Source organism: Astatotilapia calliptera, chromosome 5 (genome assembly GCF_900246225.1).
Source record: "Astatotilapia calliptera chromosome 5, fAstCal1.2, whole genome shotgun sequence".
NCBI lineage: Eukaryota > Metazoa > Chordata > Actinopteri > Cichliformes > Cichlidae > Astatotilapia > Astatotilapia calliptera.
Genome location: NC_039306.1, coordinates 3059954 through 3078891, shown reverse-complemented (window position 1 = coordinate 3078891; position 18938 = coordinate 3059954). Strand labels below are relative to the sequence as shown.

Sequence of the window (18938 nt, the reverse complement as noted above, 5' to 3'; positions counted from 1 at the left end):
TATCTAAATAACATTTGAAAGGAAATTTGTCTGATAACAGCAGGTTTGTCAAACAACTGTCTCAAGTTAATTCTTTCCTTTAGAATGCTCCAAACAAGGGAAATAAGTTTTCTTTGTTTTCTAACACTAAACATACATTAACTTAATGTAATTAACTATAACCCTGAGCTGTTCTGCTGTAAATAAATGTGAATATTTTGCAGTCTGAAAAGAAAGTGCCTTTTTAAATACGCTTTTGTGTTTTATCTTTTTATTTTTGCTAAAGAAAACTGTCAGGATACACACACTGCAGATGAAATGTTGTTGATGTTTGATATTGAAAATTATGTTCATGCTTTTAATTATGTCCTCATACTTATATAATTATAATTAATAATTATAATTATTATAATTAACATAATTATGTCCATCATTTTTCACACAGCTCAAGATTCTCAGAATAAAATATCAAAAATTAAACTATTGTGACTATTTTTTTTGTTTTGTTTTCTGTGTGTGTTTTCAAACTTTCGTGTATCCAACTTGGGAAGACTCAAGGAGAGGGGCAGGTTATACTTTTCTGAAAACATCTAAGATTTTACCAGAATGATGGGAAGAGAAAAGTATGAAGGAGAGAAATGAATTATGACCTGAAGCACACCACATCATCTGTCAAAGTGGAGCCAGTATTATTGCAGGGCTTTGTAAAAACTGGGTCACTACTGTTTACTGATGATGTGACTGTGATCGATCCAGCAAAATGAATTCTAAGTTTTCTGATTTGATTCATTCTTCAGTCGCCAAGCCAGTCACCGTGGTTTTCAGTTGTACTAATATACAGCTTAAAAACTTAAAGGGACACTTTAAAAGCAGATCGGATCTAAATGGGACGGAATCACGGTAGATATCTACACTGATATGCAAATAATTCAAACAACTCCACTATCTAGCCTTTCTGTGTAGAGACTTGCAGTTAGTCAGGTTAGGTTCATTGGTGAGTCTAAATTGTCCATAGGTGTGGATGTGAGTGCAAATGGTTGTCTGTCTCTCTGTGTTAGAGAGACGCAGACCTGCCTCTCGCCCTATGGCAGCTGTGATAGGCTCCAGCGACCCTGATTTGGATAAGTAAAAAAGAATGGATGGATGGATTTATCTTTTTAGAAGGAATATAAAATTCCAAAGTATTTGCAGTCGCCAAAGGCATCTGCTAAAGACATTATGACCAGATGGTACAAACAAGGCAGATTCAAACAACAGGACACCTAACATGGAAACGGAGGACACAGCAAAATTAACTCAACATTACCACAAATAACAAAAATAAGCACACAAAAGAAATAAAACAAAAGCTCTAAAATAGTTCATAAAAACCAAACTAAATGTTTGGGAATATTTAATAAATATTTGAACTGAAAAACACCAGGTCAAACCCCCGTGAAGATGTGGTTGATGTTTGGTGGTGGATGGGATGTAGCTCCTTCTGGTGCAGCTGCAGCACCACTTTGGGTCTGTGTTTGTCAGTTAGTGAACATCACTAACTAAATATCACACACACCTGCCTGGAGTTGTTGGTGTGGAGGTGGTCCTCAGTTTTATTTTGAAGCTGGACTTTGTGATGTTCTTTTTCAGGCTGAAATTTAAAGGGTCTGCACATAACTGACAAATACTCTACGTGTGGTGATCAGTGACTGTCTACAGTCTTAGTTTATTAGCACATTTTTGGCTAATATATTGGGGGTGTAGGATGTGACCTGTTACCCTGTTAACACAGCACAGCAAATCCAGCATGGCCAAATTAACACGGTCAGATTTGATTTTAACACTGTTAAAGTGTCCATACGAGTCCACTCCAGAGAGTGTTAATTTAACTCTTTTTGGAGAGTTAGTACGTTAACTCTGATTTAGCGTTAAATACCAAATCTGTCTGGAATGTTGACTGTTCGGATCTTTTAGAAAGTCCTTGGGAAATAAACATTTATTAAAAAGAGCCGATGTTTTTCTGAAAAAAAAAAACATTTATTTTGAACTATACACCACAATTGCTCGTATGTTTATTTCTGTAACTGAAATAAACATATGATTACAGTAACTTTCTGTAAATACAACAGCCTCCAAATCCTGTACTCCCCATGACATCACATTTAGCAAAATTAGTAATATTAACCCTGCTGATCTTTCATCTGCCATTTATGACCTTTCATTTATTCACAGCTCCTCATTTCCTGATAAATATGAATATTTGCTCTCTTTAAACACTGAACTGTCTAATTTTTCCACTCAGCACCATGGTTTACTCTAAACCTGCGCCATCTTAAAGCTAAAGAATGCCAACTGGACTTACCATACACAAACAAACGTATAATGATCATATCTTGTTTTATAAGGACTTGTTTTATATGCTTTCAACAGCAATAGTTACATTATTTATATAATCAAAATAAAATTTATTTATTGTGCTGTCTCTAGATCAAACAACACATTTGTTTTGTATTCAAACACAGAAACTTGGTATGTTGTAATATTTTAAGGATGGCTTGTTTCCAGTCCAGGCATTACTGCCTGAATGACTGCCATGGATCGAGGTGATCCAAATGTAAGTGTAGAAGAAAGTCTTTAACTTCCCTTAAGTCCAGTGGCAGTGGATGTGGGTTGGAGATGCAATGAGCTTGAACCTGAAGGCGACCATCTTCACTGACCAACCATCTGTGACAGAGGACTCTTCTGTCCTGGTGTCCTGCAAGCAAACAATCATATTTTTTAGAACACCAACTATTTGCTTTCTTAAAACATTTTTTCAATCATTTGCTACAGAACAAACCCCAATTTAGACAATCTCAGGCTCCCTGCCCACTGGAGAGGTGACATTCAATGTCCCACTTGTCAGTCTGGATAGCCCCGACCACCACCTGACACACAATAATGTCATGAAAGCATTATTTTAAAAAAGGCTATGCAAACATGGCCAATAACTTTTCATACTGATAATCTGCAAAATGATTTGTTCACTATTCAAAAACTTGCAGACTTCACTATATACAGTGTAGACAGTGTAGACCAGGGGTCGGCAACCTTTCTGATGACGAGTGACATTTAAAATTTCCTAAGAAGTCAGTGTGCCGTATGACTGCATTAGCAATAAATTTAATAACGCTCTATATGAACAGTTACACAATATATAGAACCACTTAACAGTATTATATTTGTTTGCAGATGTTTGCAGCCATCAGCGAATAGTTATCAGCTGTTTTGAAACAAAAAAAAAAAAGATAAACTAAGCCAATATGGCATGTTTGCTAATATTCAACCCAACCCTTCAACTCATTCATGTCACCTAAAAGGTAAACCTGTTTCTCCATCATCTGTTCAGCTCTGATGATTCAGTAAGGACATCCGCTGGTTTCCTCTTTCTGGCGCAAAGTGGGCGATAAATAAACAAGAGAGAAAAGCTGATCAGCTGATCATGGATCAGTTTCATGATTGAAGAAGCAACAGGAAAGAGAGGGGAGAGGATGAGAGAAGAAGAGACAGCTGTGCAGCGTAAAGACACAAAATAACTCCAGCTTTGTGTCTTTTTCATTGTAGCTGAACTACAGGACAAACTGTGTTCCTTCTCAGCTCAACACGAAACTCGTAATATTTTCTCTGAATACGGGACGATTCCGTTTTTTACGGGACCGTTGGCAACTCTACTAACTAACCTTATGAATAAAATAAAGTTCACTATCAGTAACATCATAGCACCCACCCAGCTGTATAGAAACTCCATCATGCTAGCTAGCACGCAGTACGAGTTATTGTAACTGACTGTAAAAAGTCAGCACAACGAAAATGAACTCCACCTAAACTTGGTTTATATCTGACCCAGATAGACTGCAGGTCATAACTTCTTACCTGAAGTTCAGTTCACCTGACACTCGGACCGGGGGCCGCCTCGGGTCTCCCCTCTTGCCTCCCCTCTTGCCTCCCCTCTTGCCTCCCCTCTCCCTCATCCACCTGCTGGCATCCACCACTTATTAATGTTACTGAATCTGTGGAAGCTCCGCCATAGCCACCACCAAACAACTGAGTTATTTTTACACACCGACCAGCATCTGACCAATCCACCACTTTCATTGTTTAAACTGTTACGAAAAAAAAAAAAAAATAAATCATCGGGCCACCGAGCAAATGCCCGGTATGCCCAATGGCCAGTCCAGCTATGGTCGTGCCATCACTTAACCCTTCGCGTGTCATCTGTGGGATATGTTTGTGGGATATGATTTTTCAAGAAATACAGACCAAACTGTTGCTGTTTGTATTAACTTACACAGCATGTCTTGTAAAATTAACTGGAGTCATCAGCAACAGCGTAGAGCAGTGATATAGAATAGAATAGAATAGAATAGAATAGAATAGAATAGAATAGAATAGAATGGAATAATCCTTTAATTGTCCCACAAGCGGAAATTTGGTTGTATGAGCAGCAAAAAAACTCCACACATATACAAAAAGAACAGGACACAGAACAGAAAACAAAAAACACAATTTTTACATATTTACATCATGGACAATAATTACCAGAGCAGAGTACAGTACAGTTGTTAAAATTAGCATACAGATAGTGTGCAAACAGAGCAGGATACTGAACGATGTTTAAATAGTTAAGAATATTTAGAATAATTAGAAAAGTGCAGATTGTGTATTGTACCTGTGCATTAAAAAGTAGACATGTAACTTACAATAGGTTAGTGTATATATAATATCTCAAGTCTAATAAGAGAAGACAGGAAAAAATCAGTAAAGAAACAATTTCCCCGAACCAAAGCACAAATGAAGCAACAAGTAAATCAGGTTGAAGTTCAGCCTGATTAATATAAATGTCACTGACAATTACTAATATACTGGAAAGCCAAAATACTTACCACTCAGTCTTTCTGTCCAACAGCTCCTTTTCTAGACTTGTAAGAATTTGATGTCATGTGGGAAGTGCTGGTCCAAGCCTCAAAGACAGTAAGAAGCAAGCAGAGGGAGAAAAACCATAAAATTATTTAGAAGCTGTTTTGATCTTTAATGACTGTGCAGTCGTTATAACTTACAACACAGAAGGTCAATGTAGACCCCATACAACCAAATTAGACTAGTACATATAGTATTAAAGACACCATCTACTACTGTGTCTGAATGTGTGGTATTGGCACTGTCAGTTTAGGCCTAAAGAGATATGTGTTTAAAAAAAGACCACCTAATTTAAATATCATCATTACATGCTTGTTAAAAGTTAACTTCCAACATATAAAGTTTCTAATAAGCACAATGACCAGATAAAACATGAGGCGGTGTTTATATGTAATATAGGCAAGCCCAAAATGTTTCTTATGATTCAACTGTGGAATTTAACTTAATTCTTTAGAAGAATATAGAAGAAATTATAAAGCCAACCTAAACTTTAACCATTTAACAGAACACTAATCTGGTTTATACGGTGGCCCTGAGAGGCCAAACGGACAGCAACTTCAGAAAACACTTGCAAAAAGAAAAATGCTGCTAAAAGGAAAACGCTGCAAAAAGAAAAGCGCTGCAAAAACACACAAAGCACAACGGAAATAGGAAAAAAGACAACGGAAATGTTCCTGGGGAGACAATAACCCGACGGACCAGTTGCACGAACCAAAACATGCTAACCAGTGCGCTAGGACTGGGACACACTTCAAAGAAGTGGAGGAGAGGTAAATGTGTTGTAATCTCATGATTCTAATAATACTACAGATATCTGGAATATATATTCAAAGATAATTCTAACAAAGATAATGTTTAATGTAGCCTTAGAAATGAAGCTTTTTTTAAACTCGAGAACAAATACTAATAAGTCAAAGTCATTAAGGAATATTGCAGTTAATGTGTTCAGGTTTTAATTTGGCATTGTCTTCATCAGGCAATGTATTGTCCATATTGTGGAATCCAGCTAGTGGGGCAAATTGGAGTTTTTTGTGGGTCCTGTGGAACTAACATTCAAGTTTTAGCACCTTTTATAGAGAATGGTAAGCACTTCACTTTCCTAAGTTCTAGTATTTATTGCTCACCTTTTAATTGCTTCATAATGACTTATATACACCACAGTAGCTTCAGTAGTGCGTGTTAAACTTTTTTTGGGGGGGGATTATTATTGATGTGCCATTCCAAAGTACTACCGGTATATTCATTTGCTTATTCTAAGGTTTTTGTATTGTTAAAGACTCTGTATGCAAAGATAAATCAGAATTCCAAAAACGCAAAGGCATGAACTGGTAGGTACTAAGAACTGTATTCTGGTTTAAGCCTGCCACCGGTTCTACGGCATAATTTTAAAAACTAGTTTATGACTTAATAGGGCATATGTACACAGTGACGAAATTCTTCTAACTTCTTTAATTTTGCTCATTTTGAGTTGTCAGCATAGAGGTCTTAATGACAGTGATAAGTCCTGAATCCTGGTCCATGTTCTTTGAGCTTTTGCTGGCCTTTATTTAAGCACACATCAAGAAGATTAAATACTTGAGTCATGTTTATTGAGACTTGTTTCAGATGTGGTATTTTTTTAAAAAACACTTATTAAGTGCATTTGTGGATTCCTGCGGTCGTAATTATCTTTTCATGTTTTCTCTTCAACCTTAGGCCCAGTCTCAGTCACAGACATCATCAATAAGTATTTCTCTGAGGGCCATACATATGAAGTGATCCTGGATTTTCTTGAAAACAAGCATAATATTTGTATGAGTCTGAGAACATTAAAGAGGAGGCTAAAAGATGCTGGAATGACTAGAAGGACAGACTTTACTCCCACTGACATTGTCATTTCCACTGTTACACAAGAACTGAGAGGCTCAGGTCAGCTTCTGGGTTACAGATCCATGTGTCAGACACTGCGACAAAAGTATAATCTGAAAGTTAAAAGAAATGATGTAATGCACATACTCTCAAGACTAGATCCATATGGTGTTAAGCGTCGCTGTAAACGCAGGTTTGTTCGAAGAGGATATTTTTCAGAAGGACCAAATCAAGTGTGGCATGTGGATGGTTATGATAAGCTGAAGCCCTTTGGTGTTGCTATTAGTGCATGTGTCGATGGATTTTCAAGGAAAGTTATGTGGCTCAGCTGTGGCAGCTCAAATAATGACCCAGGTATCATTGCAAAATATTATATGGAGTGCTTGTCACGGTTTGGTCAACTTCCAGCATGCCTTCGTACAGACTGTGGCACAGAAAATGGCACAATGGCAGCCATTCACTGTGCTTTAAGATCAGACCATGGAGATGAACTTGCAGGAGCCCACAGTCATATGTATGGTACCTCAACTACAAATCAACGGATTGAAAGTTGGTGGTCTTCGTTCAGAAAGCAAAGGTACATGGCTTTTAAAATATATTCTGAAACTAAAATTGAATGGTTCTGAAGGTGTTTCGTGGTCAGCGATATACTTTTTTTTGTGGGTGGGGTTTTATACTCAAATATTAAATTACAGTCACAAACAAAGAAAGAAAAACATAGTCACCTACACATTTTTCTCATGTGATGCACAACTGCTTCAAAAAATATAATAAATGGTTTGGTATACCAGTGACATTTGTTTGTATTAAAACAACACACTCAAAAAGAAAATCCTACTCAGACATTCCACCTAAAAAGGAACTATAAAAAACAACAAACAAACTGACATTCAACATTTTAATAAATTATTATGAATCCTAGAGGCAATAGCATCAGTAAAGATTGATGTATTTAAAACTGAGTAAAATTTATTCAAATTTGTGTGCCTACGTAGTACCAAACTAACATCTAGATCAAATAGTTTACCTGTAGGGAGTCATATAAATAAAAGAACAAGGGTTTCTTCAAATTTGAGAACTGTAATATGAGTAATATAAGAACATTGATCCAACATGACAGAAATTTGTTAGAGGAGGTCATTCGTTTCAGACATTTCTTCAACTTTGTGTGCCAAAAAAAAATACTGATGTTTTCACTAGCTTTTGGATTTCTGTGTGGTATCTAACAAGTGATAACAGCTTCAGTGTTCATGGAGAAACAAAATAGTACATTTATATGGACAGACCTGTATATTACAACTTTTCTTAAGTTCAACCGCCAAATGCAGGAATAACAGAAGGATTAATCATTTTGTTAAATTTTGTTATTTGTGTGAAGTTGCTTTTTTTTTCCTGCAGTGCATTGATGAAACACTTCAGAACATGTGAATAAGCTTTTCTTTGAACGAAATTGCGCACATTTCAATATTCTTAAGATTACGACTTTTTTTTTAAAGAGGACAATTACATTGAATTACTTGTGTTATTAAATTTTATATGCCTTGTCATTCCACCATTAGAACTCAGTTCTGGATTGAACTCTTCAGTGACCTGAGGGAGAGGCATCTTTTCAACGGCAGTCATGAACATAAATGCCTTCTACGATATGTCTTCCTCAATGTCTTGCAAAAAGAGCTTGACGAGTACAGAGATCTCTGGAACACTCACACCATCCGACCTGTGCGCCAATCTTGTTGTCCATCTGGTAAACCAGAAGCCATGTATCACCTGCCTCATAGGTATGTATTTAGTCCATGTATTTTATTTCATAGTTTTACTAAAATTTTTCTTCCTCAGTATAGTGTATTGTATGTGCAGGATACCTGTCCAGCTTGCTGTTATTAAACCTGTTGTTCATTTATAAAATGGTTCAGGAACAGTCCATCCCTTATGTGCACTCTTTTTTTTCTTGACCTAACCACTTGAGTTAAGTAAGCAGTATGCCATTTAGGTTTAACAATTTGCCCTAACTGTTACTCACAGCAGGTATTACACACACTTTTGCAATTGAATAGTATTTTTTGTTGTTTTCACCTTTTTGCTGAATAGAAATTAAAGCTGCCACTTGTGTTTTGCCATTAGTTCTGTTCTCTGACTTCATGCACATACGTTTTATTTTTATATTTTTTTCCAAAAAAAAAAAAGTTAGACAATCATATTTTAACTTTGGATCACATCTTGGCTAAAAATGACAAATGTAGATATATGCATAATTAAGATTCTTTAAAATCACAATTTCCAGAACTGACTTTTAATTATAAGATTGACTTTGCGCTTTTGCTGTAACCTTGAAGGATAGTACCTGGAGAAGTGACTGAATTTGTTCATTTTTCTGACTGACCTAAGGTATGGTGGAAGAGAGTGTGGATTCCAAGTGCCTCAAGACATCCTGCACCAGTTTGATGACATTCTACCTGCTCAGTACAGTCTATGTGGGGACGACAATCTCCAGGTTCATTTCACAAACTTGGAAAGACAGAGTGAGCTCCCTCGACCAGTCAACTGGACTACTGCAGTTGAAAATTATATAACACTCAAAAATATGACTGGACTTTAGAAGTCAATGTAAAATCATCTGCTAGATGTGGGTACAATTACCACTGACACTAATTGTCACAAACCAACTTTAATGAGTATTTAAAAAAAAAAAAAAAAAAATAGTACCATAGTTTTTATATACAGTGGGGCAAAAAAGTATTTAGTCAGCCACCGATTGTGCAAGTTCCCCCACCTAAAATGATGACAGAGGTCAGTAATTTGCACCAGAGGTACACTTCAACTGTGAGAGACAGAATGTGAAAGAAAAATCCATGAATCCACATGGTAGGATTTGTAAAGAATTTATTGGTAAATCAGGGTGGAAAATAAGTATTTGGTCAATAACAAAAATACAACTCAATACTTTGTAACATAACCTTTGTTGGCAATAACAGAGGTCAAACGTTTACTATAGGTCTTTACCAGGTTTGCACACACAGTAGCTGGTATTTTGGCCCATTCCTCCATGCAGATCTTCTCGAGAGCAGTGATGTTTTGGGGCTGTCGCCGAGCAACACGGACTTTCAACTCCCGCCACAGATTTTCTATGGGGTTGAGGTCTGGAGACTGGCTAGGCCACTCCAGGACTTTCAAATGCTTCTTACGGAGCCACTCCTTTGTTGCCCGGGCGGTGTGTTTTGGATCATTGTCATGTTGGAAGACCCAGCCTCGTTTCATCTTCAAAGTTCTCACTGATGGTAGGAGGTTTTGGCTCAAAATCTCACGATACATGGCCCCATTCATTCTGTCCTTAACACGGATCAGTCGTCCTGTCCCCTTGGCAGAAAAACAGCCCCATAACATGATGTTTCCACCCCCATGCTTCACAGTAGGTATGGTGTTCTTGGGATGCAACTCAGTATTCTTCTTCCTCCAAACACGACGAGTTGAGTTTATACCAAAAAGTTCTACTTTGGTTTCATCTGACCACATGACATTCTCCAATCCTCTGCTGTATCATCCATGTGCTCTCTGGCAAACTTCAGACGGGCCTGGACATGCACTGGCTTCAGCAGCGGAACACGTCTGGCACTGCGGGATTTGATTCCCTGCCGTTGTAGTGTGTTACTGATGGTGACCTTTGTTACTTTGGTCCCAGCTCTCTGCAGGTCATTCACCAGGTCCCCCCGTGTGGTTCTGGGATCTTTGCTCACCGTTCTCATGATCATTTTGACCCCACGGGATGAGATCTTGCGTGGAGCCCCAGATCGAGGGAGACTATCAGTGGTCTTGTATGTCTTCCATTTTCTGATGATTGCTCCCACAGTTGATTTTTTCACACCAAGCTGCTTGCCTATTGTAGATTCACTCTTCCCAGTCTGGTGCAGGTCTACAATACTTTTCCTGGTGTCCTTCGAAAGCTCTTTGGTCTTGGCCATGGCGGAGTTTGGAGTCTGACTGTTTGAGGCTGTGGACAGGTGTCTTTTATACAGATGATGAGTTCAAACAGGTGCCATTCATACAGGTAACGAGTGGGGGACAGAAAAGCTTCTTACAGAAGACGTTACAGGTGTGTGAGAGCCAGAGATTTTCCTTGTTTGAGGTGACCAAATACTTATTTTCCACCCTGATTTACGAATAAATTCTTTACAAATCCTACCATGTGGATTCATGGATTTTTTTTTCACATTCTGTCTCTCACAGTTGAAGTGTACCTCTGGTGCAAATTACTGACCTCTGTCATCATTTTAAGTGGGGGAACTTGCACAATCGGTGGCTGACTAAATACTTTTTTGCCCCACTGTAAATAGTTTCACTACCATCAACTTTTCAGTGTGTACGCTTTCGACCTGAAGAAATCAAAAGACCATACTGTACAAAATAACTTGTTCCTTTTAATTAGGTGTTGTAACAAATACGTTGATTAATTTGGAGATCTGTTTTACAAACAAAGGTTTACAAAAGCATTCAGCGAGACCTGTATTTATGTGGGTTTTTCCTATTTCTTTTTTTAACTCCAAGAACAACTTGCATATCTTACAAAAAAACGTAATCAAACACAGAAGTGTTTGATTAAATAAAGCCTTTTAACTGAATTTATCAGATTTTTTCCCCTGTGTTATTATACTAGCGTGTCTCAGTACATTAGAATACTTCAGAAATGTTTTATTTTGTTACATTGGCAATTTCTTAATACAGTGAAATATGTCTAACTTGTTCAGCTGTCCCACTATGATACTATGCTTTTGAAATTCCAAAACCTGATTGAACTTTCTGCAATGCATTAAACTTTATGTGATTTACACAAATTATAACTTATTAGAAAAAAATTTTCAGAGTTTAAAATCACAAACTTCAAATGTTTGCTAAAACCATAAATGTGGCTTAAAAGCAAAAGGACTTGGACCTTAGGGAAGCCCAAACCCAGGAGAGTTCTGGATGCCATAATCTATGGCTTCTTGGAAGTCCTCATAACTGTGTAGCACTGGGATTTTGATAGTATTTGCACAGACATCTACTACAGGGAAGCGTGAAGTGGTCTGGAAAAGAAGTTGTGGCTTTGGCTGAATTGCTGCAGGAGGAATTTCTCTCAGTCCAGTTGCAAACATAAGGATGTCTTCAAGAGACAGACTTCCATTTCTCTCTGAAAATGTAAAGAGAATAAAAGTTATTTCTAATGATAATAAACAGGAAAAAGGTGCCATTACACTTTGCTGACATAAATGTACTCATTTCAACATTTTCAACCAAATTTAATACCTTCTACAGAAAGCAGATAGTCTTGCCAGTAGCTTAGTACTCGTCTCCTCTTGACGCCTAGAGCTGCCAGGTGGACCAAATTGCACATGGAAGATGTTCTCAAGAAGATCAGCTGTCAGCCTGGTCTCATTGTAGCACATGAATGAGAAGAAGAGTGAAGGATGCTGTTCCAGAGCGTTTAGAAAAATACATGACTACATGAGGGCACATCCTTTATCGCTATGCCTGTAATACTCTGCCTATTGCCTTAATATTAAAAAAATCTTTGAACAATAATTATTGAAAATATTTTGTCATGTCATTATACTGCCGCAAGTAGAGGTGGCATGGGCCGCGAAACTGAGACACAGGCATTAGAGCCTCTTAATGCTTGTTTTGTTTGGGTTTCCACCAGAGTGGAATTAACAAAAAATAGAGAGGGCATAGCCTAACATACGAAATAGGAAAATAATGATGTGTAATCTATTTATTTCAACAAAAAAACTGTATTCTGAATACCACCTATTTACACAGTAACTGTAACGGAATACAGTTACTCGTATTTTAAATACGTGACAGTGTTACTTGTATTTCGTTACTCCCAAACACTGCAAACATATCTGTAGTATTATTAGAATCATGAGATTACAACACATTTACCTCTCCTCCACTTCTTTGAAGTGTGTCCCAGTCCTAGCGCACTGGTTAGCATGTTTTGGTTCGTGCAACTGGTCCGTCGGGTTGTCTCCCCAGGAACATTTCCGTTGTCTTTTTTCCTATTTCCGTTGTGCTTTGTGTGCTTTTGCAGCGTTTTTCTTTTTGCAACATTTTTCTTTTTGCAAGTGTTTTCTGAAGTTGCAGTGCGTTTGGCCTCTCAGGGCCACCGTAGGGTTTATGCCTTTGGACTTTCAAAACAAAACTTGTGTCTAAACACATTTTAATAGCAAAACAAATACTATTGTTATTATTATTATTATTACTATTATTTAAAATGAAATTAAACAGAAAATGTCAGTAAATGTAAATGCAGTTTGTTGTTAAAGAAAGGCTAGATTTGACATTAATAGATGCCACAGATGTCCAAAAGCAACCACAAAGCATTAAAATAAATACAGGGATTAAGAATATACAGTTCTTATGTTAGAAAAGTTCATATGGATTGAAAACAAGCCCCGCCCCCTAACGGCTGCACCTTCCGAAAAAGTTTCGTCTGGGCTCTTATCCAGTACAGGGGTCGGCAACCTTTCTCAATGTACCATATCAACCATTGCATTAACAATAAACGTAATAACGCTCTATATCAGCAGTTACACACTATATAGAACAACTTCATAGAAATATATTTGTTCGCAGATGTTGGCAGAGTGCAGATCAGCTATTGGGGAAAAAAAGAGACACGTTTTATCCATAACAAAAACACCAGCAAATGAATTGTACAACAGAAAATGCAAATGCTATGTATGGTCTCCTCACAACAATGATAAGAAAAAATAAACTGGGCCAATATGGCATGTTTGTTAATACAAGGCTTCAGTCCAAGTGGTAGCAGCTTTAATTTTCCGCTCAACCATAAATCGATGGTTTTTCAACGTGATTGTTGTCACCTTGTCAACTATAAATAGATCAACAATCAACGATGACAGAACAACAGTGAATCAATGTTATTTCAATGTCAGTGTCAGGTTTCATCAGTATTTCAATGTTGTTTCAACATTGGTTTTGTGTTGACATTTCAATCCTGACGATTCTGATGGTTCAGATGGAAAATCAACATCTGTTCAATGTCTCCTTGCTATCTGGGATATTAACTAAAGTGAGTTTGGCAATAAGATGCCCCACAAATGATGTGTGCCAGTAAAAACAGGAGAACAACACAGGGACAAACCTGCAGGCCTGACAACAGGAGGTGTATCACTCCGCTGGTTTTCTACTTAGTGACAGTGTTTACGTTGCAAATGTGCCTTAGTGACATTCATTAGTGCCCTCACTGACACGCAAAACAAAACAACTACACAACAGAACAATTACACAAGACAACACAAGACACTAAGTAAACACTCCACACTAAACATCACAAATCTCTCGCATCTAAAAACTCTCTCTCTCTCTCTCTCTCTCTCTCTCTCTCACTCGCTCGGTCTGTCTCGCTGACGTTACCGTCACTCCCAAAACTCTCCCCTCTTCATAAACAAACAAATCCCACATGTTAACTTTTTTTTTTTTAATTGGTCGACATGGTGCATTTTTCCACCGATAGGAAAGCGGTGACTTTTCCCCCCTTTCTTTACTGTTTTCGCGCTGTCCTTCGAAAACGCTTAAAACACACACACACACAAAATCGTGAGGACAGTATTCAGAATAAAGCGTGGCTTATATATATTATCATAACTCTGGATTTACTGGCCTGTAATTAAAATTTAAAAACTTTGAAGTCTGAACTTTCAATGTGGGCTGAAATAGAGACTCAGCGTGGCTGCAGCTTGTTGCTATGTCAGTGATTTGGAGGTGCAGCGTGTCCGTGGACCACAGAGGGTTAATAACACTCACCTTCCTTCCATTTCCAGAGTGTAACATCCAACCACCTGTGTAAAAAGCGAAATTTCAATGGTGTTGTTCAAAATGTGTTCTGGCACAATGATAGGCATCGCTGGCTACTGAAAACAAGGAAAAAGCTGCTGCTATGGGCTGAACCATTTGTTAATGGTGGAGGGGGGGAACACTATGCAATATATTCAGTTTTACCATTTATATTTACTGTTGACTGTAACTATGCTCAAACTGTTAATGCTATCTTATTTTAATAAACAACACTGCAAAACTGGGATGGCAAGGGATCATTTTAGGGTGGCACTTGCCACCCCATGCCACCCTTCTAGATCCGCCCCTGGTTTCAGAAGCTGCTACCGACAAACCAGCAAAAAAAACAAAACAAAAAAACGCCAAATGTGTCACCTGTGACACTTGTGAGGTTATCTCAAACACACTCTGTCAGTCTTGATGCTGATGAACAACAAAATGTTTAAAAATGTGGCGAGTTTACCTGGTGATGTCCTCATGCGCGACGCGATCACGAAAACAGCAAACAATTAACACCACGCCGATGTTGTTCACAGGACAGCAAGAGTAAACGATCAGGAAACTCTTGTCATCGTTATCGTTCCCCTCGCACGTTTTATTTCTCCGGTTTCAGCGTTTTTGCTTCACAACTAAAGCGAGCAGTTTACTTTGTGCACTAACATGGACTCGAATCAACCAGCGCCACATCTGGCCAAGTGCCACAGCCTACAGCCAGATCAACCTGTGATAATGTGAGTGAAGTTGCCCCCCCACCTTCTTCAAATCCAACAAAAGTGGTATCAAACGTTTGGGCTACGTTTGTGCTGCAAAAATTTTCATTTGTGCTGCTATCATTTTAAAGATATTAATAAAAATTTCTAGAGGTCATCAGAGGTCAACCAGCCCCCCCACATTAATTAAATCAAACAAAATGGGTGTCAGTCAACTGTGCTACATTTGTGCTGCTAAAATTGTCATTTGTGCTGCTTCTGTTTTAAAGATATTAATGAAAATGTAAAGGTCAAAAGGTCAACCCCCCCCCCCCCCCCCCCCCCCCCACATTACCCGAACCAAACAAAATTGATGTCAAACGTTTGTGCTACGTTTGTGCTGCAAACATTTTCGTTTGTGCTGCTATAATTTTAAAAATATTAATAAAATAACATCTTGATGCGTGCTTAATCATCCAGGTAAGTAAATCCCAAAAGGTTGATTCTGTTCATCTGGACATTTTCAGTTGGAGAAACATTTCGTCACTCATCCAAGTGACTTCTTCAGTCTCAGCTGACTGCAGGTTTCCCCAACCTTATAAACACACGTGAGTGAAGTTGCCCCCCTATACCTTCTTTAAATCGAACAAAATTGTTGTCAAACATTTGTCCTGCAAATTATTTTGTTTGTGCAGGTTACGTTTCCCTAGTTTTATAAACAGTACATGTACAGTGAGAGAGATGTTACATCTGTCTTCACTTGCATCCCAGTCACGGAAGCGTTGGAGGTCGTTCATAAGAGATTACAGGATCATCCCAACCTCAGGAACAGGACCACTCTCAGCACTGATCAGTTGTGCTTGCTTTTGGTCTTAATTCCACCTATTTTGCACAAGGGTCAGTACAGGCAGAAACCTAAGTGTGCCATGGGTTCCCCCAGGCCCCTGGTCAAAGTCACCAAACCAGTTCGTCTACAAGCCCACTCTACAGACTGTGGTGACACAATCCCCAGACAGTGTGTGGAGATCCCTTGCCAAAATCAATACACGCAAAGCTCCAGGTCCTGATAACATCCTTGGACGAGCACTGACGGACTATGCTGTGGAACTCACAAATGTCTTCACAGACATCTTTAACACATCACTAGGGTCAGGCCGTCGTTCCCACATGCCTCAAAGCCTCCACCATCATTACTGTACCCAAGAAGTCATCTACCTCCTGCTTTAAGGACTACCGTCCTGTCAAACTCACCTCCATCATTATTAAGTTAAGTGCTTTGAACGGTTAGTCATGCATCAAATGAAATTATCGCTTTCCCCCAACCTGGATCCATTTCAGTTCGCATACCGGTCAAAACACTCAACCAATGATGGAATTTCAACTGCCCCTCACTCAGCCCTCACACATCTGAACACTAGAGACTCATATGTCAGAGTGCTGTTCATAGACTTCAGTTCAGCATTCAACACCATCATTCCCCAGCAACTCATTCACAAACTGGATCTGCTGGGGATCAGCACCTTGCTGTATAACGGGCTGCTAGATTTCTTGACAGGAAGACAGCAGACAGTACGGGTCAGCAGCAACACCTCCAGCCCAAGAACACTGAATACGGGGGCTCCCCAAGGATGTGTGTTGAGCTCCCTTCTCTTCACTCTGCTGACCCACAACGAGATCTACTACAGGGGTGAAGTTAACCATCTGGCAGAGTGGTACAGCAACAACAACCTGTCCCTGAATGTGGAGAAGACCAACAGCGACTCTACTTCCTCTGCAAACTGAGAAGCACAAGAGATTCAACCCCCATTATGAGCACCTTTTACAGAGGCACAGTTGAGAGTATCCTCACCAGCTGCATCACTGTGTGGTATGACTCCTGCACTGGGTTCTGCAGGAAAAAATGACAACGGGTAGTGAGAGCAGCCGAGAGCATTGTGGGGACCTCTCTTGCCTCCCTCCCCAGGAGATCTACTGCACCTGCCTCATCTGGAAGGTCCTCTCCTTTACAGGTGACTCCACTCATCCCTTCAGCAGCGTCTTCAGTTTGCTGCCATCAGGAAGGATACTGAAGAGCCTCCAGGCCAGAACACGCAGACTGAGAGACAGCTTCGTCCATCAGGCTGTCAGGATGCTGACCATCTTTGATTAGTTGTCACTGATTAATGGTCATAAGAATTTGCATACTAACAATCATGGAAGTAACCCCCCCAGCACATTGTTCATTCAGTGGCGCTAGTTTCCTTCACTATGCAAATGTACTGTTTATAAGGTTGGGGAAACCTGCAGTCAGCTGAGACTGAAGAAGTCACTTGGATGAGTGACGAAACGTTTCTCCCACTGAAAATGTCCAGATGAACAGAATCAACCTTTTGGGATTTACTTACCTGGATGATTAAGCACACATCAAGACGTTATTTTATTAATATTTTTAAAATGATAGCAGCACACACAAAAATTTTTGCAGCACAAACCAGCACAAAAGTAGCACAAACATTTGACGTCAATTTCCTTTGACTTGGGTAATGTGGGGGGGCTGGTTGACCTTTTGACCTTTACATTTTCATTAATATCTTTAAAACAGAAGCAGCACAAATGACAATTTTAGCAGCACAAACCAGCACAAACGTTTGATACCACTTTTGTTGGATTTGAAGAAGGTGGGGGGGGGCAACTTCACTCACATGTGAAGGCCAGATGAAGCTTGTAAAAAGGGTTCATTACTCTTTGGTGACATCTGGTGGACAACAATACGAAGAGCAGCTTAAATCAACAAGTAAAAATGAAGTTCTTTGTTATGATGGCCCACTCTATGAGACGAGTCTGTGCGTCCGCTGTGGTGCTTTGAACATGTGAAAAAATAATGTTTATTTGATTAATAAATAAATTCGATGAATAAACCTTCATTGTTTAAACTTACTTTGTGACTTCTCCTTGTTTGTAAACATAACAAATAAAAGATATATTATGTATAATTATGTAAACACAATCTTATAATCTTAATAGGTTGGGAGTATGCTTGTACTGTGACGTCCTGCCTCTACACTCTAACTGTAACCCTAACCAGTGAACAGTTACATTTATGTATAAAATACTGTCAATTATATGTATATTTTATTTGACCTCGATGACGTTTTCATGGAGGTCAAGGAAAAGTGAGTAGGAGAGTAGATGAGGACTTAGGAAACAGAAGAGCTGTGTGCTGAGAACTGGACCAACCTTACGCTCGTCTCTGTCAAATATGATGATGGATGTCTGCAGTGTTGAAACTACAATATGCAGAAAATGGACTACAAAATGCACATCTTACACTGCCACCACATGTCCTAACCCCATTTTCTATGGAGGTCAAATAAACGAGAACAGTCTGTGAAATATTTTTAGAAAAAGAACATTTAGGGCCAGATTAACGTCTCCAGCAGCAGAAATCCTTCTTTGGATGTTAAAAATCTGCTGGATTTACTGATGGCTCAGTGTTTTGTGACTAACTTCTTCTTCGGCTGGCCTTATGGTAAATGGACTGATTCTTATACAGCGCTTTTCTACTCTCCAGAAGTGCTCAAAACACTGTCTACAACATGCCTCGTTCACCCAATCATACAAGCACTTTCTTCTGCTGTAGTGCTGTTTAGTTAACATTCACACGGATGCATCGGA

At 38.8% G+C, this 18938-nt stretch overlaps 1 protein-coding gene across 2 annotated transcripts; it reads left to right on the top strand.

Moving 5' to 3' along the window:
• Window positions 1-5572: 5572 nt before the first annotated feature.
• LOC113021624 (uncharacterized) lies at window positions 5573-9462 on the top strand. 2 transcript variants are annotated; one of them, XM_026166323.1, is made up of 5 exons: window positions 5573-5684; window positions 5891-5996; window positions 6610-7339; window positions 8322-8540; window positions 9148-9462. In XM_026166323.1, exons 2-5 carry the CDS (start codon window positions 5894-5896, stop codon window positions 9356-9358), a joined length of 1263 nt encoding a protein of 420 aa, XP_026022108.1. In that variant the 5' UTR covers window positions 5573-5684; window positions 5891-5893; the 3' UTR covers window positions 9359-9462. The 2 variants fall into 2 exon arrangements, with proteins under 2 accessions (XP_026022108.1, XP_026022109.1); XM_026166324.1 differs by lacking the exon at window positions 5891-5996.
• Window positions 9463-18938: the final 9476 nt, after the last annotated feature.

Excerpts from the sequence above, each read along its gene's own strand:
- LOC113021624 (XM_026166323.1), top strand. The coding sequence starts at position 5,894 with ATGTATTGTCCATATTGTGGAATCCAGCTAGTGGGGCAAATTGGAGTT. Across the intron at positions 5,997-6,609 it reads AGCACCTTTTATAGAGAATG|GCCCAGTCTCAGTCACAGAC; the intron begins GTAAGCACTTCA and ends CTTCAACCTTAG. Across the intron at positions 8,541-9,147 it reads ATGTATCACCTGCCTCATAG|GTATGGTGGAAGAGAGTGTG; the intron begins GTATGTATTTAG and ends GACTGACCTAAG.